Genomic DNA, 25,802 nt, shown 5'->3' with positions numbered 1-25,802 from the left:
CGATTTGGTGCTCACTAGTGTCGAATATCTCAACTCCAACATTCCTCAATCAACCTTCCCTCCCTCTCCATCGCAGCAACATACTCCACAGCCTCAGCATTCGACCTTCCTCCAAACATCTCCGCTGCACCTCGCACAACTTCACGGACAGCAGTAGGCATTTTGTTCGAGGAACTATTATAGGAGCTTAAGATTCATCATGCGCTATATATAATCTAGACTCACCCTGAGATGATAAGGATGCCTCGTTGCTGCCCCAGCATTGTCCAAATATACTGTGCGTCCTTCTTCATCAGATCTTGCACATACGTCCGTTTAACACCCTCTGGTCCATCACGAGAACACGCAACGCGGTAGCGGAGTTTGTGTTGTTCCGCATGAAATTCCCATTCCGAGTGATAATGCTGATCCTTGTGTGCAGAACGACAACCAAAGTATAAGGTAGTATCTGGGGTCATAAAAGATCAGCTGATATACAAAGACGGCCAAACATACTGGTGTGTCCCTCGTGTATGCGCTGCTCGATGACGGCACGCATAGGTGCAATGCCTGTCCCTGGGCCCACACACACCACCGGTGTGTTTGGATCCGTAGGAAGGGAAATGAAGCCCTTTCTGAGACCGATACGAAGGGTATCTCCTAGAAATGATGAGTTCAGGGACTGCGCTAGAACGCCATGCGGACCTGATTTAAGCCCTGATAGATAACTAGTACAGACGCCTTTCCGATGAATTTTCAACTTTGTGCGATAGCGCACTATAGCAACACAGAGATGGATCTCACGGGGATGGAGCTGCCGAAACCCAGAGATGAATTGGGCTGCAGCAAACGCATTTCGACATGAGCTCACCTCGATGGAACTAGCGATGGAGAATTCTCTTGGCCTTAGTGGAGGAAAGAAGTCAAAGACATACTCTCTCGGTATCCTTGCAGACCGGAACTCGGACAATACTTCCCAGGTCGTGCGTTTCACGCGTTGACAATAATCATACAATTCGTCCTGCACATCCTCAATAAAAGAAGAGAAGATGAGGAAACCGACGTACCGCTCCTTCTATCGATACAAATTCGTTAAGTTTTTCGCATTCGAGCTCGTCGGTAGCAAAATATTGCAGCAGTCGGAAAAAAGAGCGGCGAGGCACAGCATTGAAATCGAGATAGCGCGTGAATAGGATTCGAAGGGAAACGATTTTCGGTAGATGGTCGGGCAATGTTTGATCTGTAAAATATTAGACGGGGTCTACTGGATCCTGCTTTTGTCATACCTAACATTGTATGTTCTACTGTGAAAAAATCGTCTGCAACATTTGCCCAGCCCATGGCGACAAGGAAAGAGTCGACTTCTGATGCGGCTGCAGATGGATGAATTACAGCAACATCTCCAGGGTTGTGTCTGAGATTCCCCATCAGTAGCTGCGAATTCAAAAGACAAAGACCCGTACTTTATATCGTCTTCGAAGGAGAACTCAAAATGGCGTACGTCCTGAAACCAATCTTCCGCAGTGATCCGTCTGTTGCACTTCACAGAAGCTGTATGAAACTTCTTGTCCTCGTCTAGAGGATCTGGATTCGGAAAGGTGTCAGATCCCAAATTGCTAAAGGATACGCGAGGTGGTGGTCGACCAGCCGGAATGTTATGTTGCTCGTGCGGTAATGGGTAGAGCTGTATGAGGACTTCTAGGAGACGCTCGATCCAAGGATCCAATGCACCATCTACCCTGCACTTTGATTAGCCACATGGAACACGGAAAACAAAGGATACCCACCCTAGGCGATGCTGTTCATCTCCTTCTCCTCGTGAGCAAATCTCATAGCCTCCCAAACTCTGCATCCTTCTCGATAGCTTCTTTGCCGGCCAACAGAATTTCTCATAGGCCGTGTCTCCAAGGCCGAACACGCAGAAATCCGTGTCCTCGAATAGGTCATCTGGGAGATCAGACCTCAGCAACATGTTCCATAATGAAGTCATGGCTCTGGGTTCAGCGCCCCAACCAGTGGTCGAAACCACGAAGATGACCAAGTGTTCTGAAATCAATGTTTCCTGCAGCAGAACCTGAACACAATATTACAACAAGTGAGAAGCCGCCTACTGGTGGATACACATCCATGCTCTGCACACGACAGTGAAAATGGACTCTTCGACATTCCCTCGCAATGCGATCAGCAGTCTCTTGAGCTGTACCTGTTTCCGTAGCGTAGAGGATCAAAAGTTCGCGAGATGCAGATGAATGTTGATCATCTGTAGTTCCATGATCACCGTGTGTAGACATATGTTGGACGATTGATGAACATGAAGACAGATTATCAGATAGCTAGAAAGAAGGACTGGTTGTCTTCCTTCTTTCAAGGTTTAACTACTTGTTTACGGGAGAGTAGGCCTATTTGAACTCTGAACTTCAATGTGAAAATCACTTCGTGTGAAAGATTGACGGTCCGATGGGTGAGGTTTGCGCAAAGTGGCCGAAAGACCCGGTAGAGCTCCGACCGAATTTCCGACGCCTCAACGAAGCATCATAATAGGGTTCCAGCGTTGCACCATATACCAGTGCACCATCTACCATGTCTAAAGAACTTCAAGATTGTTTACAATGCAAGGACCTAAGAATCTATGAAGGAATGGTCCCATTCAGCCTAAAGTCCCTGCTACTTGCTCCAACAGAGAAAGTGATAGTTCCTTCTGGTTTTGCCCACCCCTGGCGAACAACATCCCAAATAGAAAGATCGTAGCGGGACAGAGTGATCGATACGGAGGTAGTCTGCCCCGGTGAGACCTCGACATTCGTAAAGCCCTTGAGGATTGAAGGCGGTTCACCGGCTGACGGTGGGTGATGAATGTATAGTTGGGGAATCTAGGGGTCAATTTTCGATGATTTGGGCAAAAGGATGATGGGAGGAAGGACGTGCCTCGCCACCGTATAAAGTACCAGTATTTTCCACATTGAAGGTAACCGTGTATGCTGGCATATGCAGCCTTGTTGTAGATGATTAGTTTGATGCAATGGAATTGTCGTATTCAAGTACAGACCAAAGAGCAGTTGTCGACCCTTCAGCAATGGGTGTTGCACCACCGTCTTCCCAGTTCTGAACCAGGTCCATTTGTGCAGAGTCGGCGGGAGAAATTTCCGTGATGGCAAGGTCAGAGTACTCGAAAGTCGTGTAACTCAATCCGAAGCCAAACTCATAACGAGGTGTGATGTTTTGCTATGGAGGGTCAATGCCAGCTAAAACTGCGGAAAGCACAGTAGTACTTACTGCATCGAACCAACGGTAGTCAATGAAGAGATCCTCGGTGTAGTTTATGGACAGGATATCTGCTGCAGTACCACCCGTTACGAGCTGGGCAGGATAGTCTGTGGGACTCTTCGCAATGGTGTACGGAAGTTTTCCAGATGGGTTCCAGGCACCGTAAAGAATGTCTGCGATGGCATTGCCAGCTTCGTTGCCGCCAAGGTTAGCCCAGACAATCTGTATATCCAGTTGTCAGCAGGTGCGTGTATGAACTATCCGATGCAGCACTCACGGCAGTAACGTTCGGGTTATCGACCCAAGGTTCAATGATCAAAGGACCAACAGAGTTGGTGACCACGATAGTGTTGTTGTTTTGAGCAGCGACAGCAAGAATGAGCTGGTCACCCTGATGCCATGCACTCAGATTCTGCCTGTCACCCGCATTTCCATCGACAGTGATGTAACCCTAAGAAGCGTTGTGTTCAAGTAAGCCGTAAGAACCGAAGTCAAGGTTGGACGACCCACTTCACCCGAGTCGGAGTTAACGAAAACAATGGCGGCTTCCATGCCAATGACGGAATTGCCTGCGCTGGCGAGATCCCAGTCATCAAAGTTCCAGAAAACACTAGTCTGATCCACCCGGGCGCGTGCTTGAATGGCTTCGTAGGGCTGAAAGGCCAAGGCAATCGTTAAACAGAACGATTGTACAAAAACCAAGATACTCACGGAAACGAGATACGTGAAGTTGTCGGTACTTAAAGGTAAAAGCGCTTGAGAGATATTGTAATGCACGCAAGTCTGCCACTTACCCAGAACCCCAGCCCATCGCAAGGATGCCACTTGGATCACCACCCTGGTCTGTAGTACTCGTTGGGACCCGAAACTGGTGGAGCAGCATCACTCCCAACTAAAACGATGCTCTTCGGCTTGTCCAGAGGGAGGGCGCCTTCATTCTTTAGAAGAACTGTACCAGCGGCACCAATCTCGCGTACAATTAGATAATGATCGCTTTGCGCATTGACCTCCTGATTAATGGGGTTGTAGAGGTCGAACGAAGAAACAGTGGCATTTGGGTAACCTTCATCCTGATGCAAGTAGTACCATGCAGCAATAATCCGCGTCGCCATATCATCAAGCCTCTGCACAGAAATAGTGCCGTTCATGACAAAGTCCGTGAGATTCTGACCATAGTAAGAAGTCCCTGAACCGAGGGTTATGTCTCCAGGCATCGTCATCTAATGAAATCGGATCAGTGTTCTGAGACATAATCAACACTACACTTACATCAAGACCAGCGACAGCGGAAAGGGTGCTCATCGTCGCAGACCAATCAGATTGGATGACTGGACAAGGATATACAGCTCAGGGGCTATTCATCCAAAATATCAAATTTGACTCACAGCCTTGGAAGCCAAACTCGCGTTTCATCATGTCGTTGAGGGTCTTGTTGTTGTTGCAAGCATAAGTGTCATTGACCAAGTCTGAATGTTGGGTCGCATGAGGCACTGACCATTCGACTTTAGGAGACACTCACTATAACTGCACATAACCGATGAGACACCCGCCATTACAGCACGCATAAAAGGTTGTGCGTAAATTTCATGCTCGGTACGATCATCGACATTGGAAGACTCCTGCGTGCGCTTCCATTCTTGTTCGCTAGATTACAAGGTTAGTCTAGTACAATGACATGTTTAAATCGCACTTGTTCATGTAATGCTTCGCGGTGGCCTGGACACCACCAGATTGTAGACCCAGGATTGTTTCATAAGCGGCTTCGCCAGATAAGAACGGGTCAGCGCCGAATCCCTCCCAGTTGCGTCCACCTTGAGCGATGCGGCCCATATTCATCATGGGTCCCAGAGCGACATTGACACCCTTCATTCGGTTCTCTTGACCAATTGCGAGACCCCTGGCACGCATGAGAGCGCGATTCCAGCTACATCACAATATATCATTTGAGGTGAAAGAATGTCACATGTAAGACCTACGTGGATGCGGTAGTGATACCAGCGGGGAATGAAGTGACGAAGTCAGTATCCCGGACTCCAAGCGGTGAATCCTAGAGTAGAGGATACGCCAGCAGATTTAACACTCGTCGAAAATAAACGTCATGATTCACTGACTTGAAGACACAACCCAGGGAAGTCTCCGACAGGAGGAGTGTTCCCGACACAGAGACCATTAGTCCAGCCAACGCCCGTAGTAATGTTGACTTTTTGCTCGATAGTGAAGTTCGATATCTGTACGCAAAATCAGAAAAATTGCATTATCAAGCGCATTCACTCCTTATACCATAGACGTTGCTTTCGTGTAAGCGACTGCCCAAGCTGGAGCAAAGTCAGGCACAATCACTGGGTCTGCACTAACAGGAGGGGGATATAAAGGATCTGTTGCAGGGAAACCTGGTGGCTCTGGCGCGAGCGTTGGAGTCGGAAACGGAGTGAAAGAGTAGTGTGAGATGGGCAAAGTTAAAGGACCAGTCTCAGTAGCAAGGTAGGAAGTCATCGAGGAGGAGGTTGACACGGATGTTGCGATGCCACTGGTTGACGTGCTCGCGCTGCTCAATGAGCTTGTACTACTCGTGACAGGGGTACTGCTACTGAATGCAGAAGCAGAAACCGTCGGGACCGTGGCCGAAGAACTCGACGCGACCGCATACGACACAAGTAGCAGCACGAACGAAAGCGACCTTGGAGCCATCCTGGGGGACCCAAACGGGGAAGGGATATCCAGATGAAATCGCTACTGACCTGCATTGTTACTGCTGATTATAACTGACTGGTCCTGATGGATTAAATTAGCTCTCCGCAATGAACGGTTGTTATTCACATCGTTCACATTGCAATTTGTCAGAACCGCACAAGTTTTACCCCAGATTCTGGGGGAAATAGTCAATTTCCCCATAAGTCTATACAAATTTGCTAAAGATTCGTTGCAAAACCAGACGACGCCACTTGGCGCACGGTCACCAGATAATCTTTCACAATTTCATCCTTCACTTTCATGGCTGACTTACGATAACCTCCAGCATTTCATGGGCTATGTATAACCTTTCATGGGAGAGGTCCTTCACACATGACTCCAACCGCCGTTGAAACACCACGCGTCACGCGTACTCTGGTCCGCAATCATGTCCTGCTGATTCTTTATGTCCATTTCCCACTGAATTGTGTGAAATGGTCGGTTGACCAGCCTTCAAACAAAAACTATGCTCTATGGAACTGAGTCTGCCCCAACGCACTATATGTTCTTCAATCGTCTACCCCGATCTAATCACAGAATCGCGAACAGCACATCATCTTGCCGTGGGAGCTCTCCATACAAGTGACGTCGTGATGGTTTATTTAGAAATTCAAGCCTTGAGGTGGAGGGCGGAGGAAACTCGGGAGATGACGACATCAACAGGCAGTATTTCCACGACACAATGATAACTGTACTCGATGACACCTCTCTTCACGGATTTCATGGATATTCGGACAATCGGGACTGTATTCAGGGATCACAAGATCAGACATGCGGCCTGGTGGAGCATATTTCATTTATATGGTGTGACGCGACCTTAACAAGCGCACGAAAATGTCAGACCGATAAGAAAACAAGACGGGATCCTCGGCGTGCATACGCCTTCAGTCACTATCACGTGGCAAGCTTCAAATGTGACTACAAGTGTGCTGGCCAAAGAAGAAGAGATCTGCCGAGACCTAGCATGAGGCATACGATAGATATCTTGCCACATGCCTGGACAATCACGGGACACTTTGAACAGGCTGTAACAGTGGTTCTTTTTTCCGCGTTGCATTCAGCTTCCCCTGCGGAAGTTGGACAGGAGGGCACGGGACAGGGGACGGGTCCCATTCAATATGGTAGCTCATGCATCCTGCGTATAATTTATGAGCGAGTACGAGGTAGTGCCGATATATCAGTATCTTGCCTTCAATAGTCAACCTCAGTCTAGGCAGGTGAAGATCGTCTGCCTCAATCTGGTTCTAGCCAGCTCAGAATTATTCACGATTCCTCGCCAAGCGATACATCGGCAAGTAGCACAAGCGCCTCTTGCGCGACCACGAACTGTGTCTGCAATTGCCACTTGCGTACCTCCAGAGCGCCACTGAAGCTTTGGCTATGTCAGAGCTAGGGCTTTCGAGTCTCAACTTGCGCTGTAGCTGTCAGTTTTATCTGGTCCGACATCGGATTTCCGGCTTCTGTCTTTATTTAGATTGCTAACTTCACGGCGAACGAGATAAACCTACAATTGGTGCGCTTATCAAGGCGGGAATTTCCAAACTCGATCGTGCATAGTTCCATGATCGAATGTGGACATGATCGCGCCCTCGAGATCATTGCGAAGGTCAGGAATTCAAGGGCAAGAGCACCAAGATCATAATGTGATGAGCGTCAGTTGCAATACTCGATATGAGTCCAACTGGGAGGATTTCGGCATAGATTCACGCTCGCGGATCTAGTACGAATCATCCTTCGTAGAAGGGCTGCGGTGCATTGCATCCATCGGTCCTGCCCGTATCCTTGTGTTTGTGGAGTAGCTCGTAGAAACAGAATCTGGGAACGAATCTAGGCGTCATATAACCAGCGGTGCTTATGGTGCAAATGAAATTAACAGGTAGTGTCAAGTTCACCTTCGTCACGTAGCAGGATGGCTCGAAACCTTATCTCTGTCAAGACTGGACACCATTAGCAGATAGTAGGGCGAAGTTGCACAGTCGGGAGTACAGGTCTGAAGCACTTTCCGGGAGGGGAGGGAGTCAGACATCGTGACTTGTATCGATGGTGAGGTTTGTTTAGGAATTACTTAGGCGAATATTGCCATCTGAGTGCAATGCGTGGTCGGAAGAAATATCATCCAGCGAAACTACGTAGCATTTACCTGTTCTCCCAGGGCAATGACGTATCACCAAGACTGCTGACTCCGCATCAACAGTCAATATTCACGTCTTCACCGATGGGTTGCCATTGTACCTGCTTGCGATAGATCGAATGCAAGACTCGCCGCACCTATGACACAGTAACTCCAACATTTGGAGCGATCAGTGGCTTTACAGCGCCGAATGCGCGCTCTGTGTCCAGACCATCGACAACGACAAATGCATTTCTAGAAAAAGAATCAATATTTTGCAAGATCATTGACCCGCATAAATGATACGTTGACGAAATTAAAGCCGATTGCCCCGGAAGTATTATATAGATATGGGGTAACGAGCGAGGTATATGAGCCTGGGTTGGATATTCCGGCCAAGCGCATCCACCATGCGCGTCCCCACATCCATCACGGTGTTCTGTATGCTCGCCGCGTACGCTACCGCACAGTGCATGGAATGCGCGACATCCGTCATATACAACAACGTGACATACAACCTCAAGGAGCAATGTACAGTGCGCAGTGGATACCATTGCTTGTGAGTGTCCTAAATCATAAAATGGGCTCAAAGTAAGAGACTTACATCATGGCGTGATACAGCTACAGAGGCGATGACCCCGCAGGAGACTTCTGCGACTGTTATTACAATGTAGGTGCAATGCTTAGTTCTGAACATGCGTGTGTAACCTGTTGAACTGGATGCAGAAAACGGGAATCGTTGAGACCAACGAGTCAACATACTTCTGCCCCATAGGGTCTTCAAATTTCGATGTAGCATGTTCTGGTTGCCCAAGTTAATTTCAAGACTAATTGTAGTGGTGGAGGCGGACTTATCAGATTTGTCGGACTTTCCCGTAGCTTAGTCATTCGGCTACTAGTAGTTGTTCACGTCGAAGTACCGCAAACCCAGTTGGTGATGGTGATATCTTTCGGTCCAACGGTCTGTGATCTGACTCTACATAGAGATCATAGGCAAAGCTAGAGCATTTAAAACTTGTATGTGATAAAGATCCAAGTTGTCCGCTATGCAGTACGCTTACTAGCCCAAGATGACCACCGTTGGTCTCTTTTTCTTCTCATAGTGGACTACTAGTGCTAGCTTAGTACTGTGACCACTTTGACCAATGCATCTTCCATGGCGCCAGAAGCAGCGGTCATCGGAAGAGTGCACATCGTCCCTACCTTCTGAACAGCGCGGACTTAGAGACCGCTGGTCTGCTACGAAAGACACTTTGAAGACCCATGTGGCTACCGCGCAAGATTACACGAAAGATACTCTTCAAGAGTACAACGCCAATATCAAAAACCGCCTCAGAGCCAAAGCGTATGAGCTCGGGTCACGGCCCGCTGCATATATTGTTTTATCTGGCTTCTTCCTTGGCTCTGTTTCGACGCTTGGTGTAACATTCGTGTACAGACGGTATTTTAGGCGTTTGAGGACAGCTGAGTGGGTTACGCCTGATATACTTCGGCGGAAGAGATGGGTGAGGGGTGTCGTGACGAGGTGAGTTGAGTTCCAACGCTATGTAGACTTTGGACTTGGTTGATCTGTAATGGGTACGCCAAGTGTAGGGGATGCAGATAACTTTAGGCTGTATCATACCCCTGGCATTGGGTGGAGGTGGCCACTGAAATTCAGGAGAGTACCAACTTTGAGCAAAGGTCCGATTGTGTCCCCCACCTCCTCACGGAATATGTGCTCACTTGAATCAATCAATAAGAGCTCAAAGAGCAAACGATCCACTGTTCGTATTGCAGGTGTTGATGCGCCCGAGGTGCGTTGGTTATACAAGTAGGGCTCTAGAGAGTTCTGGACGAGACCACCCTGACTGAATTGTTTGTCCATTGCGTGCAGGGATCACATTTTGGTCGCCAAGCCCAGCCATACGCTGTAGAAGCTCTCGCGTGGTTGAAGGATGCGATCGAGGGCAGGATAGTCTACTGCCAACTCGTTCGACGTGACCAATATTCTCGTATTGTATGCACTGACACCACATTCCCATTGTACCCACTGGCTGACATTCGTACTCACGTCAAATAGGTATCTGTGGTCACTCTTCCGCCACCGTTCCTCCCAGGCTGGCTTATTACAGGCCGGAGTCTCGCACTTGAAATGATCCGGGCCGGCACGGGCCTGACCTATGAACAAGCAGGTGCCGAGTACGGGAAGTATGGAAAGGATGCGTTTTTGAGAGCTGAGGCTGAGTCGCGGTAAGTTTCTACACTGACGCACATTGATTTGTTCCACTTTTGTGGCGAACAACCTCACATCCATTATGCCTTCTCCAGAGTTGCGCGCAGAGGCATGTGGAAACATGGTACAGTGGGAGAAACCCCCGCGCAGTACAAACGGCGTTACGCGCAGAGTGGGACGGACGTCGAGGCTCAGGTCCAAGGTACGGCGAAGGCAGAGAAAGAGAACTCGAAGGAGGGTGGGTTGAGAGGGATTTTGAAGAGACTTTGGCCATGAAATAGTTAAATTCAGATTGTGTAGCAGCGACTACAGCTAGCGGTGTGAATAATCGTCCCACCTTCATTCCCGGACCGGCGTATATGATCGTGAGGGGGCGCACTAGTGCTATATCGTGAACGTCAAGACAGCACAGACTCAAGCAAATTTGGATTCCGAGTAGCTGTGGATACACAGGACCACGAGGTCCAAGTCGCGTCCCATCACAGTGGCGCTTGCGCCGTAAAGGTGACACAATTTATTTATAAAGCTAAGAAATTCCTCTGCTGTGTGCGCAGCAGTGGTCAGTTAAATTATAAAAATTTACCATATATAAAGTCCCCGCCGTAAGCTGCGTCCCAGACCTATCTACGACAAGTACACGACACGAGTGACTACAAGTCTCAGTTTCAATAAGATTCTCCTTCTCTGACGAACAACAGTTTTGTCCTACTTCCATCTTCACCATCATGAAACTCACGTCTACCCTTGTGCTTTCATTCATTGCCAGTGCGCAAGCAGCAACAACAATTTCTAGCTTGATACTACCCAGCGGAGTCCCAGCGTATGTGACTTTCTCTTCATGCCTATTTCCCTTCAAAAACTCAATCAAAACCAAAATACTCATGTGTAATCGACATATAGATCAAGCGGCTTGCCTTTCAGTACCATCTCTTTTGACACCACAGCTGCTACTTCAGTGCTTTCCTCGCTTTCCTCGCTCTACTCTTCCGAGTCATCAGTTGTGCAGAGCGTGCTCTCATCCTACACCACTGACTTACCTACTTCCATTCTTCCCACCGTAACATCTCTTCGTCCGGCGGGTCTACGCCGACGACGAGCGCACAAGCTACGACAACCTCTAGTGCTGCAGGACGAACAGAGGCAGGGCTGGGGCTGGGGTTAGCTGCGGGAGCTGCTGCGGGCTTGCTTGGGTTCGTGTTCTGAATAAGTCCATTTCCGGTGGGGACGCATGTATTCATGCCGGTCGGAGGATACGTCCAGGGGTAAAGTCGAGAGGTCTCACGTCCGTGTGTACTGCGGGGCAACTGCGGGCCCGGGAAGGGTATTTAGCATATTTTACGATAGTTGTGGATCACAGGAGATTGAAATAGACTTTGAACGGACGTCCGATGCGCCTACCTCCCTTAGGCTGTTTCCCAGGGATCAGCAAGTTGTTTCGGTCAGGTACTCTGACTCTAGTCACCACCGGAAAGGTGAAAGTTGGTGTGAGTTTATGGACAGGCGAGACTGTCTGGCTCATGATTGGATCGGAGTTCTATTCCTGTCAGCAGCCTCGGCCCTCGGTGGTGTCAAGCGCTGCCACTTAAGCTTTCCTGTCTTCCGTGGGTGATCAGTCAGGAACCATTCTAGTATTGCGGGTGCTGAAACAAACAAAAAGTACCGACGGAACGCCCTTACCATGGTCCAGACCTTGAGCCGCTCGATCAAATCACTCTCACAGAAGACGCCTACCAAGTACTAGTGACATGCAGGTCAAGAACATCCAGAAGGTTCCTCCCTCCGCTATCACTTCACCTCAGAAGCAACTTGCTGTGTTCTCCACCCTGGGCAAGATGCAGGACGGACCTACTGGCAATAAGGCAGCTCCAAAGACGAAGTAGGGAATGGCACGGCATGATCCAGATCACATTATACGCAAAACATATCCTTCTCATTCAGCAAAGCCGGATGCATGTCCTCGTCTTCGTCATCGCCACAAGATGTTTTGCGTATCCACTATGGCGCTGTTGACCAAACCATTGCAGATTCGGCGGTAATTCATTCAATGGGAGGAACTTCTACACACGAAGGGGCCGATCATTCTGGAGGTCATTTTGGAGCGATATATGATAGGACCAGGGAGATATGCATGCTAACGATAATGGAGAGAGCGCTTGACTCAAGTAGGTGCGAAACCGTGCTCAGCGTAGCGTTCGTTCAAGAAAGTCACGAGCATGAACAAGTACTGAGGATTAAATGCCGAGTTCCTGGCGATATATAAGCAGATGAAGCAGGAAGTGCGCTACAGTGCAATGACTGAGCGCAAACGACCGCGGGAACAATATAACACGATAAAAAGTGTCCGTTCAACAGATACACAGCGATCCAGAGCACCCGAGGAGTCTAGCATTCGGCCTGTATTGCAGTGGTATTATGTCGCGTCATTGTTCCAGTAGCCAGTATGGTGTTGCGACTGCATCTCTATGGTTGACCGTGTGTGTTCTGGATAGGCACGCAGCAAAGCCAGCCCACAAGGCGAGCGCGCCATCCAGCAACGGTGACATGAGGACGCGAGGTTGTTCCAGTTGTCGGCGCGGTACCGATGGCGGCGGAAGGTATTGAAGCAGCAGCAGGCGGTGGTGGTTGCGATGATGGTGTGCCCTGGATTGCTGCGTGGTATGAGGTCGAGATGAGCTAGTAGCTGACTTCTTCTTTCTTGCGTGATAATGTCTCTGCGCAAAACGAGTCAACAGCAACGAAGAACCGTTGAAGAGAGAAAAAAATGCACAGGCTTGCCCGCTGTGTATGGGACCTCGACTACAGGTGGTTCGCGCATCTCTATGTCTGATCTATCTCGCCTGCGCATCATATTAGAGACTATGTTTCGAGTCCGGGATGGGAATTGGGCGTCGCGCTCAGTCGCACCATGTGGCTTGGAGCGGCGCCAGAATGAGGGAAAAGGACTGAGGGTGCGTTGACGTGGTGCTGGAGGGAGGTGGTTATGTGGCTCATGGGATTGGGATAGACGAGTGTGTAACTGACAACATATTTGTCGAAACGCCGAATAATAAATGGAGATCACATACATTAGTCTCTCGCAGTGTATCGTCAAAGAACCCTGCAGGTATTCTGGGGGCACCTTTCGTCTTCGGAGCTGGAGCATCAGCCTGAAGGAGCAGATACATTGTCATTGTCACCAAAAATGAAATATATCGAAGCTTACAATATCCAACAGAAGGCCAGCTTCTTTGAGAAAAGGGGAAATATCCCATGTGTATAAGTGACCGTCGTGGTAGCTAGTGACGAGGAACTTTCCATCTGCAGAAAAAGTCGCGTTGATCACGTTGTCTTCATGGTGGAGTGGTGGTCCGATGCGTTGATTGGTTTCGAGGTTCCATGGTTGCGCTGTCTTGTTGATTGATGCGCTTGCGAGGATGCGGTCATTGGGAGATGGTAAAATGATCAGTGGGTGTGAAATTCGCGCACATCAAGAACTACCCATGTGGCTGTGTTGATTTTGTTTCCCCCGGTGATACGCCCGAGGTCCATGCCAGGCACGTACAATCACCCTCGATCGTCACGGTCTTGAGCAATCTACCTGTGTCGGCATTCCGGATTTTCAGGTTGTACCCGCCACCAGTGGCAATCATCTTACCATCCGGTGAGTAGCAAACTGCACACACGTATTTTCCTGCCTCGATTGGTCCGAGGATAGTTGTTCCGCTCTTGACATTCCATACTCTGAATGTTTCATCCCGGGATATGCTCACCACTCGCCCTCCGTCTGGACTCCAGCATACGGACCCCACTTCCTCTGTATGCCCCGTCCGTTCTTTGATGACCTTGCCTGTCTCGATGTTCCATAATCTCACTGTGCCATCCTCACGACCGCTTGCTGCCGTCTTACCATCCGGCGACAATGCTATGGCGTACACTCCTTCATCTTTTTCTTCCCATTCCTCCCCAACCTGCGTGCCTCTCCAAGTCCCAGACTCGAAACAACCCATTCCATGAATAGGTGATCATCCGCTGTCTATCAGGTAGGTATAAGGTGTGACTGATACTGTCCTTTACTTTGATCCTTCGGTCAGGCATTGTCGCTGAGTTATCGTACTTCGCATGTGCTGGATGCCCCACGATTTTGGTTTCAGGATTCACTTCATGAATGCGCTCTAATTTCAGCTATTACCATCAGTTGCTGTACGAAATCATTACTTACTCAGAATCCAGATGTACTTGACTCGTACACAGAAAGACGAATGCGGGACGAAGGCTACGGCAGAGTGGGTGTTTCGTTCAATGAGGAATCAAGTCAGGAGGTCGGTCGTTGTCTATGTCTTCTAGAGGCGCATCTTCCTTTTCATCCTGGTGTTTGCCTCACAGCTTCAACACTAATTAGTCTGTGCAGGCTAAGCGCTCAAGGCTATTTTTGAACAATATTCATATTTCCTTCATCTGCATTGACCCCTCACTATCGTGGTCCCTCAGTCCCACAAGCCTGCCTGGGCCAACATGGTTCTGCAGTCTTCGTATCTAGTCCCCCGCACTGCATTTCACTTGAGAGTCCAACTCGACCCATGATGCTTCTCTCAACGGCCCTTGTTCTCAATGGCCAACCTGAGTTTTTCACCTTCTTTGTCGCCACACTACATAATTTGCAAATCTGGCCATCCTGGTCACATCTTTCTAGTCTTCGCCCAATTAGTCATTTCCCTTCTCTTCCAGATCTACGCCTAGGTGCTCGGAGAAACGTATCTGTGCCGTGCCGAACAAACACATTCAACGGTCTTCTTCCCAAAACCATCTTCCGATAGCACCCCCTTGAGTACGTTGACCTGTGAAATGCGCTGTCAACGACGCTGCCGCCTCAGTATTCTCGACGACTAGTACTCAAAAGAAGGCTTGAGGTTCAAACGATGAGACGAATCATCTCACCTCCAAATCTCCAAGTACGGCATCTGCACCTGTGTTTTTGATACTCGGGTTGCATCCCTGGCGCAGACGCTCTTCGCCTTTTAGCAAAATTCCCGAAAGTTAGAGGATAAGGCTGCCAACGACACCGACAAGTACGATAAACTACACCTTGGCAATCACCTTATCGATACCCAGCGATTGGACATAGTTATCAGTGAATGGATTCACTCGGACGTCCCTCGATGCAAACAAGGACATTACCGAATTGCTTGCGTCCTCCAATTCGGGCAATCTACTTTGGAGTCGCCTTTTGTACAACGTAACTCCATCACACCTTCCTCGCCTTTACCCTCCTAATAATATTTTCCCCCCAGCTCTAGGTCCCCATGTTCAGAGGAAGGTATCCTGAACAGGTATGCCTAAGGTTTTCATGGAGTATCCTTCACCGGGAATGCATCATGAGACTCTTTCTGCTGGTGCGACATCTCGTACGTTTTCCTTATATATTCCTCGATCAAGATCAGTATCAATATCTCAAATTGATGCGACGATCAAACGGGAACACGCCGTTCCGATCCTTGTCATGGATTTAAGCATAGCGGAGTTCACACACTAGTTCTGTACGTTCTTTATCCCGGCACATCTCATGGTGGAGGTGATTGTCGTGGCAGCCAGTGACGAGGAACTTTCCACTCAGGCTGTAGAGAAAGTTACGGAATTCATCCTGTCCTTATGGTGAAGTAGTGTTCTGATAGTTCGAGGTTCCATAGTTGCACCATCTTGGACGATGTGCTTGCGAGGATGTGCTCATCAAGGCTTGGGTAAGTTAAGATCTCGCTTCCGCACTGATGGAATGGTTCTAGTTCAACAAGAGCCATCACGGTAGCGCTTGCTTGCGCCGTAAAGGTGACATAATTTGTTCATATATCAAGGAGTTCCTTTGCTGCGTGCACAGCAATGGTCGGTTGAGTTTTTACCGTATAAGTATAAAGTCCTCGCTGTGAGCTGCCTCTCGATCCTGGATCTGCGACAAGTACATGACACGCGAGTGACTACTAGTCTCAGTTTCAATAATCTCCCTCTCTGACGAACAACAGTCTCGTTGTACTTTCATCTTCACCATGAAACTCACGTCCGCCCTTGTGCTCTCGTTCATCGCTAGTGCTCAAGCAGCAACAACTCATTCAACCTTGATCCTACCCAGCGGAGTCCCAGGGTATGTGACTTTTTCTTTATGCCTACCTCCTTTCAAACCAAATCACAACAAAAATACTCACGTACAACCAACATATAGATCAGGTTCCACGCTTTCCTCTCTCTTCTCTTCCCAGTCAGCATCTCTGCAGAGCGTGTTTTCATCCCTCAGCACTGCCAACCCTAGTGACACATTTACTTCCATACCTACTTCCATCAGCACAATTTCTCCCACCATAGCGCCGACGTCTCCTTCGTCCAGCGGGTCTCCATCGAGTACGACGAGCGCACCAGCTACGACAACCTCTAGCGCTGCAGGACGAACAGAAGTGGGGTTGGGATTGGGGTTGGGTGCGGGAGCTGCTGCGGGCTTACTTGGGTTCTTTTTCTAAATAAGTACGTTTTACGATGGTGACGTATGTACTTATTCATACTAATCGGAGAACAACGTCCAGGGGTAAAAGTCTAGATGTCTTACGTCCATGTATACTGCGGCCCGGAAAGGGTGTTTGGTATATGTATTTATCCGACGATGACTACGGATCACCCTAGGCTATTGAAATAGGTTTTGATTGACGTGCCTACATAACTCCCTCAGGCTGCTTTACAGGGGCCAGCAAGTTGTTTCGGTCTGTCGGCACAGCCACAGGCAAAGGCCTCTGCTCTAGCCGCCACCGGAAAGGTGTCTATCGAAAAGTGTTGGTTATGGACAGGATGTCGGACTCTGGCCCATGGTTGGATTCGACTGGAGTTGTATTCCTGTCAGCAGCCTCAGCTCGACAACCGCCGTCGGCGGCTGCCAGCCTCTACAGAAGTAAGTCACTTTGCAATTCTCTACATTAACGCTTCTCGTCTATATTTAACTGGCAGCGCCGCCACTTTTGTGCCTTCCATGCACTCTATCTCAGCTCTTAGTACGAGCCATCCGGAACTCATGATCATCACGAGGTACGAGCTCTCTGTACCTCCGCCGGTCCTAGAATTACTATAAGCTGCATTGACGGCGATATATCAGTCGATATCCTCATGATGCGAGATGTTCAGTTCTGTAATGGTGGTGTGCACAGATAATCTATGACAAAATCCATGGTCTAACAAATATTGCGGATGCTGAGGCAAGAGAAAAGAACCAACGGAACGCCCTCGGTCATGGTACTCGGAGAAACCGTACCGAACAAAAAATTCCTCCCAAATCGATCTTCCGGTGGCAACCTCTCAGCACGTTAACTTCTGGAATAGGCTGTCAGCCACGCTGCCGTCTCAGCATTCTCGACGTTTAGTGCTCAAAAGGAGGCCTGAAGTTCAAACGACGAGATGAATTATCACATTTCCAAATGTCCAAGTACGGCATCTGCACTCGTGCCTTTGATACTTGAGTTGCATCGCTGGTACAGACGATCTTCGCCTTCTAGCAGAATTCTTGAAAGTAGGAGGATAAGGCTGCCAACGACACCGACAAGCACGATAACTCACACCTTACCAACTACCCTGTCGATATACAGCGATTGGGCACAGTTATCAGCGAGTGAATTTATTGAGACGAGCACGAATACCTCCCTCGCTAGGACACCCCTCGATGCAAACAAGGACATCACTGAGCTGCTCGTGTCCTCCAATTCGCGCAATCTATTTTGGAATCCCCCTTTTGTACAACGTAACTCTATGACACCTCCATAGCCTTTGCCCTCAATAATTTTATTTTCCCGGATCCAGGTCCCCATGTTCAGAGGAAGGTGTGTCGGAGTCCTGAACAGGTACACCTAGAGATTTCGTGGAGTCTCTCCTTCACCGTAAACCTAGCATCTTTCTGCTGGTGCGACATCTCAAGTTGATCCGACGATCAAACGGGAACACGCCGTTCCAACGCTTGTCACGGAGACCCACTAATTTGGGAATAGCGGGGTTCATGCACTAGTTCTGTGTGTTCTTTATTCCGTCACCTCGACGCACGGCTCAAGACAACTTCTGCATTCTACCTCGCCCCCCTCGTCTTAATGTCAAAAATCTGTGTACAACGCATGTTTTTCTTTTATCTACCAACCAGTAGGCAGGCTTTCTTCAGCTCTCGACGGCATGCTTTTGGGGCCCAAGCAAGGTTGAACGATCTTCGGCAGATGAGTGCATTAACATGCTGCGATGGAAATATTTGAGCGAACTGACGAGTGCACAGCATATTTGTCAAAAGCATTGAATAATAAAATGATAAATGGGGATCACATTGCATTGGCCTCTAGCAGTGCATAGTCGCCAGGTATTCTAGGAGCACCTTTCATCTTTGGAGCTGATTGTGGTATAGCATCAGCCTGGGGGAGCAGATCCATTGTCATTGTCATCGAAAATGACATGTATCGAGACATACAATATATAACAGAAGGCCAACCTTTCTGACAGTCACGAAAACATCTCATGTGTACTATAGGTGATCGTTGTGGCAGCTGGTAATGAGGAACTTTTCACCTGTAGAAAAAGTTACAGAATTCACCCTGTCTTCATGGTTGACTGGTTTGGATGTTCCATAGTTGTGCTGTCTTGGATGATGTGTTTGCGAGGATGCGCTTATTAGCAGGTGGCAAGTTAAAATCTCGTTTCCGCAGTGATGGAATGGTTCTAGCTGTGTCCCATCACGATGGGCGCTTGCTTGCGCCGCAAAGGTGACTCATCATTTGTTTATATATCAAGAGAAGGTTCCCCTGCTGCGTACGCAGCAATGGTCAGTTGAATTTTTACCGTATATCATAAAGTCCTTGGCGACAAGTACACGACACGAGTGACCACTACAGTAGTCTCAGTTTCAATAATCTCCCTTCCTGACGAACGACAGTCTTGTTGTACTCTCATCTTCACCATGAAACTCACGTCCGCCCTTGTGCTTTTATTCATCGCTAGTGCGCAAGCAGGAACAACAGTGACCGGAATCCCAGCGTATGTGACTTTCTCTTTATGCCCATTTCCCTTCAAAACAAAAAACACTCATATATAACTGGCATATAGATCGGACTCAAACGGTTTTACTATCACTTATGACTCCGGCTCGTATGATACCAGCTCGCTTTCCTCTTTCCTCTCTTCCGAGTCAGCATCTGTGCAGAGCTTGCTCTCATCCCTCAGCATTACCACCCCCACCGGCGTACCTACTAGTGGCATACCCACTTCCATACCTACTTCCATCGGCACAATTGCTCCCACCGTAACGCCTCCTTCGTCCAGTGGGTCTTCATCAAGCACGACGAGCGCACAAGCCACAACAACTTCTAGCGCTGCAGGGCGAACAGAGGCGGTGCTAGGACTGGGGTTGACTGCGGGAGCTGCTGCGGGCTTACTTGTATTCTTATTCTGAATAAGTACATTTTGCGGCAGTGACGCATGTGTTCATACTGATCGGAGGACAACGTGCGGGGATAAAAGTCGAGAGGTCTTGTGTTCATGTATACTGCGGCCCGGAAAGGGTGTTTGGTATATTTATTTACCTGACGATCACTACGGAACACAGGATATTGAAATAGTCTTTGATTGACGCTCCTACATAACTCCCTCAGGCTGAAACTCTTACAGGGGCTAGCAATCAATCGGCACAGCCACAGGCAAAGGACCTCTGACTCTAGCCGCCACCGGAAGGGTGTTTATCCAAAAAGTGTTGGTTATGGACAATCTGGACTTGGCAAGTCTGTCGCAGACTATGGTTGGATTCGACCGGAGTTGTATTCCTGTCAGTAGCCTTAGTTCGATAGTCGCCGTCCGCCGTCAGCAGCCCCCAACTTCCCATCTATCTAGTACTGGCAACGCTGTCACTTCCTGTATTCCATGGGCTCAATTTCAGCTCTCAGTCCGAGCCATCCGGAGCTCATGATAACCACGAGGCACGAGGTCTCTGTATCTCCGCCGGTCCCAGAATTACTACAAACTGCACTGACAGCGATATATCAGTCGATATCCTCGTTATGCAAGATGTCCAGCTACTGGGTACTAGTCTTATCAAAGAACACCATGAAGTTCAGTTTTGTGAGGGTGGCGCGGACAGATAATCAATAATACATACAAGGAGGTCAGGCAACAGGCAGGCATCGGGAATTGTTCATGATCTAGCGGATATTATAGATGCTGATGCAAGCAAAAAGACCTAGCGGAATGCCCTCCCCGTGGTCGAGCTTATCAGCCGCTCGATCAAATCGCTTTGAAAGAAGACAGAAGGCACGTGCTACTAGTGACACGCCAGTGAAAGACAACCGGAAGAGTTCCTCCCTCTGCTATCGACCCACTTCAGAAGCAACTTGCTATGTTCCTCACCCGGGCGAGATGCAAGATGGACCCACTGGCTATATGGCAAATTCAAAGACGCAAACGCAGAATGGCATGCAATGGTTTCCCGGAAGAGTACCGCCGAAGCTAGCAGGGGCCCCAGGAGATTCCCCCGAAATGTCTACCTATCGTATGACAGACTGTCCCTCGCCAGGGTTGCCTTGAGAGTGGAGATCAGACTAGGAAATGCGGACCTATCCAGGTCACATCCCGCGCAAGACGCATCCTTCTCGTCCAGCAAAGCCGGACGTATATTCTCGTCTTCGTCGGCGCTAAAAGATGTTTGGCGTGTCTACTATGGCGCTGTCGGTCGGACCAGTGGGGATTCGGTGGCAATCCATTCAATGGGGAAACTTCCACATACGAGGGGCCGACCATTTCGGAGCAACATATGATAGGACCAGGGAGAGATGCATGCTAACGATCATAGTGAGAACGCCTGACTCAAGTAGGTGCAGCGTTCGTTCAAGAAAGTCACGAGCATGGACAAGTACTGAGTACTGAGGATTGAGTGCCGAGTTCCTGGGGATGCATTAAAATAGTGTGCCTACATCTCATGAAGCACACTGTAGCGTCAATACTCGTTTAAAACACAACCGCAGCGAATGAAGCAGGAAATACGATACAGCACAATGACGAGGTACAGACGACCACGGGAGCGATAGGAGACGATAAAAAGTGTCCATTCAACAGATACGCAGCGATCCAGAGCACCCAAGGAGTCCAGCATTCGGCCTGTACTGCAGTGAGATTACGTCGTGACATCGTTCCGGTAGCTAGTGCCGTAGCTGCGGCTGCGTTTCTATGGTTGACCGTTTGTGTTCTGAATAGGCACACAGCAAAGCCAGCCCACAAGACGAGCGCGCCATCCAGCAATGGTAATATGAAGACTTGAGGTTGTTCCTGTTGTCGGCGCGGTACCAGCGACGGCGAGAAGTGTCGGAGCAGTGGTAGTGGGAGGCGGTTGCTGTCCTTTACTTTGATCTTTCGGTAAGGCATTGTCACTGAGGTTCTTTGCATCGCAGGGGCTGGATCCCCCATGGTTTCTGTTTTGGGATTCACTTGATGTGTGCAGGGAAATTCCAGCTCTTGCCATCAAATCTCATACGAGTCCATAACTTGCTCAGAATCCAGGTGCTACTCGGCTCGTACACGGAAAGTTGAATGCAGAACGAAAGCTGGTCGACAGAGTGGGCGTTTTGTTTGATTGGATTCAAAGAGGGTGGTTGTTGAAGTCTTCTACACGTGTGTCTTCCTTGTGTGGTCACTTCACAGCTTTAGCACTGGCTGTGCATATAAAGCGCCCAACTCTCTTTTCTGACAATATGCCTAATTTCATTGACACCTCGGCGTAGCAGTCCTACGATTCCGCAAGCTTGCATTCCTAGGCTAATCTGATGCTGCAGACCGCATTTCCATTGAAAGTCCAACTCATGCTCTTCTGTTCTGCCCTTGTTCTCGACATGCTATATTTAACCTGAGTCTTCTGCTTTCTTCGTTGCCACACTAGCTAATTCACAGTTTGGTCATCCTGGTCATATTTCCTTAGTCTTTGTCCATTCACTCGTTTACCTTCTCGGTGCTGCAGGTCACTCTCATTTTAACTTAATAACCGGGTCGACAAGCGTGAATTGTCTTGAAGCGTACTGTAGCATCTATGTAGGGCACTGAAATAAGACTCGTTTAAAATAAAAAACCGTAGCAGGGTGAAGCAGGAAATATGATACAGCACAATGACGAAGTGCAGATGACCACGGAAAGGATATCAAACGATGGAATGTGTCCGTCCAACAGACACACAGCGATCCAGAGCATTCAAAGAGTCTAGCATCCGGCCTGCATTGCAATGACCTTATGTCACGATCTCTATGGTTGACTGTTTGTATTCTGAACAGGCACGAAGCAAAGCCAGCCCACGAAACGAGCGCGCCATCCAGCAACGGTGACATGAGGATGCGAGGGTGCTCCCATTTTCCCCGGGGTACCGGCAGCGGCAGAAACTGTCGAAGCAGTGGCAATGGAAGGTGGTTGATGTGATGATGGTGGCGTGCTCTGAGTCGCTGTATTGGTTTGCTGCGTGATATGAGTATTGGGAGGTCGAGCAGCTGTCTTCCCTGTTGCGTGATAGTTCCTCTGCGTGAAAAAGTCATTGGGGAGAAACCAGTGAAAGAGAAAAAACGCACAGGCTTGCCCGCTGTGTAAGGAACCTCTTGCGACTGGATGTCCGATCCATCTCGTTTGCGTAGTATACCAGATACTAGGTTTCGAGTCCAGCTGAGAGAGTAGGATCGGGATTGGGTATCTGGATCAGTTTCCCTATGTGGCTTGAAGTGGCGCAAGAATGAGAAAAAGCGACTGAGGGCGCGTTGACGTGGCACTGGAGTGGCGTGGTTATGTGGCTCATGGGATTGAGTGCGCAACTGAAAATACATTCGGCAAAGCATTGAATAATATGTGGGATCACATACATTAGCCTCTCGCAATGCATCATCAAAAAACCCTGGAGGTATCTGAGGAGCACCTTTCATCTTTGGGGCTGGTTGCGGTGTAGCATCAGCCTGGAGAGCAGATCCGTTGTCAGTGCAATTGAGAATAAATTATATTGAAGCTTACGATATCTGACAGGAGGTCAGCTGCTTTGACGATAGCGAAAAGGTCCCATGCGTATATGTAGTTGGAGTAGTGGCAGCCGGTGACAAGAAATTTTCCATCTGGAGAAAAGGTGGTAGAGGTCACGTAGTCTTCATGGTGGAGTGGTGTTCCGATGGGTTGATAAGTTTCGAGGCTGTATAGTTGCACTGTCTTGTCACTGTGTGATGCAGTTGCAAGGATACGCTCATTAATTATAATGGGACGTATTGAAGTGGTGTACGCGTAGAGCTCAGTCCATGTGGCTGTGTCGATCTTAGCTTCCCCAGCGAAAAGTATTTTTCCATCCGAGGTCCATCCTAGGTACCCAACACCTCTGGAGCCCAGGAAGAATGTTTTAAGTAGTTTACCGGTGTTGGCATCCCAGATTTTCGGGTAGAACCCGCCCATAGCGATCATCTTGGCATCTGGCGAATAGCAAACCGCCCGCACAGTCGACTCCCTCTGCCTTGATTGGTCCAATGATAGTTTCTCCGCTCTCAACATCCCATACTCTGATTGTCTCATCTTTGGATCTGCTCACCACTCGCCTTCCATCTGGACTCCAGCACACAGAACATACATTCTTTATATGCCCTGTCCACTTTTTGATGACCTTGCCTGTGTCGACGTTCCACAATTTCACTGCGCCATTCACACTCCCGGTTGCTATTGTCTCACCGTCCGGCGACAATGCCATGGCCTCCACTCCTCCATCTTTGTCCTTCCATTCCTTCCCAACCTGCGTGCCTCTCTCCAAGTCCCAGACTCGCAATGACCCATCCTGTGAACAGATGATAATCCGATGTCCACCGCGCAGATGTAGGATATGTTCGATGCTGTTGTTCACTTTGATCTTTCGGTAAGGCATTGTCGCTGAGTTCTCATACTTCGCAGGGGCTGGATGCCCCATGATTTTGGTTTCGGGATTCACTTAATGAGCAGGGTGATAATTTCAGCTCTTACCGTCTATGGCCATACGAATTCGTTACTTACTCAGAATCTGGATGTACTTGACTTGTACACAGAAAGATAAATGCGGGACGATAGCTGGTCGACGGAGTGGGCGTTTTGTTTGATTGAGATTTAAGTCAGGAAGGTGGTGGTTGTTTATGTAAATCTCATACATAGTGCGTCTTCCTTGGTGTTCACTTCACAGCTTCAACACTAGCTGTGCAGATTAAGCGCCCAAATTCTCTTCTGACAATCTGCCCAATTTCATTGATCCGGCCCAGCATAGCAGTCCCACAATCCCGCCAGCCTGCATTGATATCCCTGGATTCTCCACCACTCCAATATGATTTCTTCACTCTAATCTCCGTACCTGTTGCCTCACTGTCCATTCCCCTTGAGAGTCCAACTGGACACATCACGACCTTTGTTTCCAACGGTTAACATGAGTTTTTTTTCTGCCTCACCCTACTAGTTGAATCGTAATCTGGTTGGCCTACTACACCTTCCTCATTTTCGTCTAACCAGTCCTCGTCCCCTTCCTCAGCCTCGCTCTTCCATACAGAGCCGTTGCTTGTCCGTGTGTAGAGAACCTTAGGCCTGTCCACATCCCATCCCATTACACCACGACACCTGCACTCGATGCACTCAATCTTTGGGTACGTACGCGCTCGATACTACTGCCATCGAAACTGACTCTATACTATCCTCTCAAGAACACCCATAATTCAGACGCTTTTGGACGAGAACTGTTCAAATCGCATATCTCGGCGACTAGCCTCCAGATGATCAGTGATCGGACACGCTTCTTATCACTGAGCAGCTTCGGTGAGACGAGCATGAGTGAACTCATTGTTGGACTGCTCCTCAATGCGGGCAAGGATGCAAAGACATGACAAAGAAGCTGGCAGATCTTTGATACGGCGCCTGGCATGTCCATCGTGAGTTTGGGGTCCAGTTTACAAATGCCAGGACCGCGGAACTTGGGGTTGTGGTAGTACTGATATAGCAGGTTCAAGGACGCCGTTAGGTTGTAGTTGGAATGCAGGTCCCAGTGAAGGTGGGGTCATTGAATAGCTTTTAGTGTGTAAGGTATTAGCGATGGTGCCTATTTCCTCAAATTTCGCCGTAGGGGCTATGACAAAATTTTGGGAAATAGCACCTGAGATTTCTCCTCCTAAGGCAAGCTCTGACCAAACTCATGCAAAATCGGATTCGCAACATCATAGCTGCAAACTGTTGTTCCCACCATTTGTTGTCCAGTTTCAGACTGTAACACTTGGGTGTTGTGAGAGTCGTTTCTGTACTGGACACGTTCATCTAACCGTCTTCCGAAAGTTCTGGAGAGCACTACCATTCGTCTTATCCATAGACTTCAAGTTTATACGTCAGAAAAGCGACTCCATGCATCACATCTGATAGTTTTGCTATCGTGCAAGTACGTATTCCTGTATTTCCCTCCTGATTCGACACGGTTAATTTTTATTCCCTTTTGCTGTTGTTTTTCATGTTCTATGTGAGTTCTTAATCGTTGTCTTCGCA

The 25,802-nt window shown here is 48.7% G+C and overlaps 7 protein-coding genes across 7 annotated transcripts; 3 read left to right on the top strand and 4 right to left on the bottom strand.

The window, feature by feature from the left end:
- Window positions 1-29: 29 nt before the first annotated feature.
- BJ212DRAFT_1271277 (riboflavin synthase domain-like protein) lies at window positions 30-2,270 on the bottom strand (the record flags this gene model as incomplete). The annotated part of the gene is made up of 10 exons (XM_041330948.1): window positions 30-174; window positions 226-448; window positions 496-639; window positions 685-793; window positions 851-1,000; window positions 1,047-1,219; window positions 1,266-1,393; window positions 1,443-1,718; window positions 1,767-2,041; window positions 2,091-2,270. 10 exons carry the CDS (start codon window positions 2,268-2,270, stop codon window positions 30-32), a joined length of 1,803 nt encoding a protein of 600 aa, XP_041193299.1.
- A 145-nt stretch (window positions 2,271-2,415) lies between these two features.
- Window positions 2,416-6,043, bottom strand: BJ212DRAFT_1352948 (family 3 glycoside hydrolase). Its single transcript, XM_041335577.1, is given in 16 exon segments — window positions 2,416-2,849; window positions 2,905-2,971; window positions 3,026-3,201; window positions 3,253-3,465; window positions 3,521-3,694; window positions 3,754-3,897; window positions 3,955-3,982; window positions 4,038-4,086; window positions 4,106-4,463; window positions 4,513-4,571; window positions 4,629-4,709; window positions 4,763-4,887; window positions 4,934-5,167; window positions 5,220-5,290; window positions 5,355-5,471; window positions 5,524-6,043. The coding sequence occupies 16 exon segments, from the start codon at window positions 5,929-5,931 to the stop codon at window positions 2,607-2,609; spliced, it is 2,547 nt and encodes an 848-aa protein (XP_041193298.1). The 5' UTR covers window positions 5,932-6,043; the 3' UTR covers window positions 2,416-2,606.
- A 3,185-nt stretch (window positions 6,044-9,228) lies between these two features.
- Window positions 9,229-11,460, top strand: BJ212DRAFT_1480596 (uncharacterized protein; the record flags this gene model as incomplete). The annotated part of the gene is made up of 8 exons (XM_041340114.1): window positions 9,229-9,608; window positions 9,672-9,879; window positions 9,960-10,082; window positions 10,146-10,315; window positions 10,394-10,536; window positions 10,590-10,663; window positions 10,997-11,118; window positions 11,199-11,460. The coding sequence occupies 8 exons, from the start codon at window positions 9,229-9,231 to the stop codon at window positions 11,458-11,460; spliced, it is 1,482 nt and encodes a 493-aa protein (XP_041193297.1).
- Window positions 11,461-12,638: 1,178 nt separating this feature from the next.
- On the bottom strand, window positions 12,639-13,739 carry BJ212DRAFT_171475 (uncharacterized protein). The gene is made up of 5 exons (XM_041342554.1): window positions 13,589-13,739; window positions 13,501-13,520; window positions 13,364-13,444; window positions 13,066-13,314; window positions 12,639-13,009 (listed from the first exon to the last, which is right to left on the bottom strand). Exons 1-5 carry the CDS (start codon window positions 13,593-13,595, stop codon window positions 12,719-12,721), a joined length of 648 nt encoding a protein of 215 aa, XP_041193296.1. The 5' UTR covers window positions 13,596-13,739; the 3' UTR covers window positions 12,639-12,718.
- Window positions 13,740-16,312: 2,573 nt separating this feature from the next.
- On the top strand, window positions 16,313-16,777 carry BJ212DRAFT_1480594 (uncharacterized protein; the record flags this gene model as incomplete). The annotated part of the gene is made up of 2 exons (XM_041340113.1): window positions 16,313-16,407; window positions 16,486-16,777. The coding sequence occupies 2 exons, from the start codon at window positions 16,313-16,315 to the stop codon at window positions 16,775-16,777; spliced, it is 387 nt and encodes a 128-aa protein (XP_041193295.1).
- A 2,453-nt stretch (window positions 16,778-19,230) lies between these two features.
- BJ212DRAFT_1299490 (uncharacterized protein) lies at window positions 19,231-20,846 on the top strand (the record flags this gene model as incomplete). Its single annotated transcript, XM_041332873.1, has 6 exons — window positions 19,231-19,307; window positions 19,377-19,591; window positions 19,743-19,797; window positions 19,922-20,091; window positions 20,157-20,384; window positions 20,494-20,846. 6 exons carry the CDS (start codon window positions 19,231-19,233, stop codon window positions 20,844-20,846), a joined length of 1,098 nt encoding a protein of 365 aa, XP_041193294.1.
- Window positions 20,847-22,547: 1,701 nt separating this feature from the next.
- BJ212DRAFT_1299489 (uncharacterized protein) lies at window positions 22,548-23,209 on the bottom strand (the record flags this gene model as incomplete). The annotated part of the gene is made up of 3 exons (XM_041332872.1): window positions 22,548-22,814; window positions 22,865-23,101; window positions 23,150-23,209. 3 exons carry the CDS (start codon window positions 23,207-23,209, stop codon window positions 22,548-22,550), a joined length of 564 nt encoding a protein of 187 aa, XP_041193293.1.
- Between the last annotated feature and the right edge of the window lie 2,593 nt (window positions 23,210-25,802).

The sequence above is a fragment of the Suillus subaureus genome (genome assembly GCF_016647635.1).
Source record: "Suillus subaureus strain MN1 chromosome Unknown BJ212scaffold_15, whole genome shotgun sequence".
Classification (NCBI taxonomy): domain Eukaryota; kingdom Fungi; phylum Basidiomycota; class Agaricomycetes; order Boletales; family Suillaceae; genus Suillus; species Suillus subaureus.
Note: the sequence above shows the minus strand (reverse complement) of the source record. Positions and strands in the feature narration are given on the sequence as shown.

What these genes read in the sequence shown, in the direction of transcription:
- BJ212DRAFT_171475 (XM_041342554.1), bottom strand. An exon ending in CTGGCCTTCTGTTGGATATT is followed by an intron (nt 13,445 to 13,500) that starts GTAAGCTTCGAT and finishes CTGCTCCTTCAG; the next exon opens with GCTGATGCTCCAGCTCCGAA. An exon ending in ATACACTGCGAGAGACTAAT is followed by an intron (nt 13,315 to 13,363) that starts GTATGTGATCTC and finishes ATATGTTGTCAG; the next exon opens with TTACACACTCGTCTATCCCA.
- BJ212DRAFT_1352948 (XM_041335577.1), bottom strand. Translation starts at nt 5,931, where the DNA reads ATGGCTCCAAGGTCGCTTTCGTTCGTGCTGCTACTTGTGTCGTATGCG. An exon ending in GGTATCACTACCGCATCCAC is followed by an intron (nt 5,168 to 5,219) that starts GTAGGTCTTACA and finishes ATTGTGATGTAG; the next exon opens with CTGGAATCGCGCTCTCATGC. An exon ending in CGAGTTTGGCTTCCAAGGCT is followed by an intron (nt 4,572 to 4,628) that starts GTGAGTCAAATT and finishes ATCCTTGTCCAG; the next exon opens with TCATCCAATCTGATTGGTCT.